This window comes from Cynara cardunculus, assembly GCF_001531365.2.
Source record: "Cynara cardunculus var. scolymus isolate 2C chromosome LG 15, CcrdV1, whole genome shotgun sequence".
Lineage (NCBI taxonomy): Eukaryota > Viridiplantae > Streptophyta > Magnoliopsida > Asterales > Asteraceae > Cynara > Cynara cardunculus.
In genome coordinates this window covers 9,151,788-9,153,889 of record NC_037542.1, presented here as the reverse complement: position 1 = coordinate 9,153,889, position 2,102 = coordinate 9,151,788, and the positions used below count along the sequence as shown (strand labels likewise).

The 2,102-nt window shown below is 35.9% G+C and overlaps 1 protein-coding gene across 1 annotated transcript in view; it reads left to right on the top strand.

Annotated features, from left to right (window-relative positions):
- Positions 1-1,508, top strand: part of LOC112527909 (probable xyloglucan endotransglucosylase/hydrolase protein 33) — a 3,714-nt gene extending 2,206 nt beyond the window's left edge. The window contains exons 2-4 of the mRNA XM_025138762.1: positions 141-241; positions 624-832; positions 1,054-1,508. Coding sequence (XP_024994530.1) covers positions 141-241; positions 624-832; positions 1,054-1,465 — 722 coding nt within the window. The 3' untranslated portion in view covers positions 1,466-1,508. The remainder of the gene's footprint in view (positions 1-140; positions 242-623; positions 833-1,053) is intronic.
- The last annotated feature ends 594 nt before the right edge of the window (positions 1,509-2,102 follow it).

Here is a 2,102-nt window from a genome sequence, read left to right as displayed (position 1 = left end):
GGTTTACACAAATGAGGGCGGTTTTCATATGATCACTCCTCTATATATATATATATATATATATATATATATATATATATATATTGTTGTTGTTGTTGTTTTCTTGATTGTTATATATGGTGTTTGTTGTATATATTTAGGTTCTGGATTGGTTTCAAAGAATACATACTACCATGGATTCTTTAGTGCTGCGATAAAGCTTCCAATGGGGATTACTTCAGGAGTGGTACTAGCTTTCTATGTAAGTAAGTACTGTCGTCAAGAACGATCATTGTCTCATCTTGTTTAAAGCCCTCGGTGTCATTCACGAGTCATTACAACAAAATCGACTTTTTAATTAAGCCGCAAAATATGTCTAAATACGTCCTAACATCCTATTGTAAGTTTTAACACCTTCACGTAGGATGCACAATTATTTGGTACTATAAAACAGTCTATTAAGACATTATATAAGACATATGAGACTTCTTATATGAAACCGTTTTTGTTGTAACGTGTCATACCAATTGAAAGCTGTAAATAGGTTTTTCGAGTCTTTGGTGTGAATGGATTGAACCAGCTATTGCTGTTTTCTAACAAGATATATGGTATGATTTGATTCTGTGGCATGCATACATGTTCAGATGTCAAATTCAGATGTATTTCCACATAACCATGACGAGATAGACTTTGAATTGCTTGGGCATGAGAAAAGAAGGCAATGGGTTCTGCAAACAAATATGTACGGAAATGGAAGTGTTAGAACTGGAAGAGAAGAAAAGGTGTACCTCTGGTTTGATCCCACACAGCAGTTTCATCAATACACCATCCTTTGGAACAGCCACCACATTGTGTAAGTCCTTCATGAACTTCAAACCCTTAAAATCGGCTTTATAAGACAGTCAACTATGTCTGAATATCCTCATTTGGGTCTATAAACTTAACTCTTATAAAGCAGTCTATTAGAACATTTAGATATATTTATCGTCCTTTAAAACTGATTTATGTTGTTGTGACATGACTAACCCCAACCCAGTTGTTCATTTCTAATGAACTAGTTTACTATCTTTTCAGGTTTCTAGTAGACAACATACCTGTGAGAGAGGTAATCCATAATCAATCCATCTCATCTGTCTACCCATCAAAGCCAATGTCGTTATATGCGACCATATGGGATGCTTCGGAGTGGGCTACGCATGGAGGAAAGTACCCCGTGAACTACAACTACGGGCCATTCGTGGCGTCTTTAGGAGAACTGAAAATCGAAGGTTGTATGATACAGAAAATAAGCTCCCCATTGGTGGTCGTATGTGCAAAGAATGCAACCCTTTCCAGCGTGGATCCCGTGGAAGGAGAAGATTATGCAACACTGTCGAAACAACAGATGGATGGATTGGATTGGGTTAGGAGAAAACATATGTTTTACTCGTACTGTAAAGACACGACACGATATAAAGTATTACCTATAGAATGTAACTCTCCCTAATTCTTTGTAATTTAGAAATCAAGGGTTCATACAATTTAAAGCATATCATGGTATTTGAAATATTAAAAAATTTAGACTAGTTAACGGACTGTTTAGCACAATAACCTTCGACATACACTCGTTTTGCAAAATGACCTCCTATTTTTCTTATTTTATTTTGATTATTTATATCTAGTAAATGACTAAACTACCCACCAACTAAAAACACTCATACATCAATCCGAGCACCTGCAACGCATTCAAGATACTCCACGATGCATGACGCAACAATGATCATCGATAAGTATTCCCCTTCTTGTTTCTTTAGCCCAACTGGCCCAATAGGCTAGTAAACGACGAATATAATTAAGGGTCGTTTGATTTTGGGCCACTTATAGAAAAATCCCAACGAGAAAACACTTGTACACATTTGCAACCAACAAAACATGATCAATAGCCGTCCAAATAAATTTACGGGCTTATAAAAACCCGATGGTACAAAAATGAAGGAAGCTAGAGAAGAACGTGTAACCATAAAACAACTAATCAAACCATTTTCAGTCATTTATCATCAAGTTACGTCTAAAAATTGAACAAAAAATGGTGTGATGACGATCATATGATGCACATAAAATTGAATGGTAGAAGAGTAAGGGAA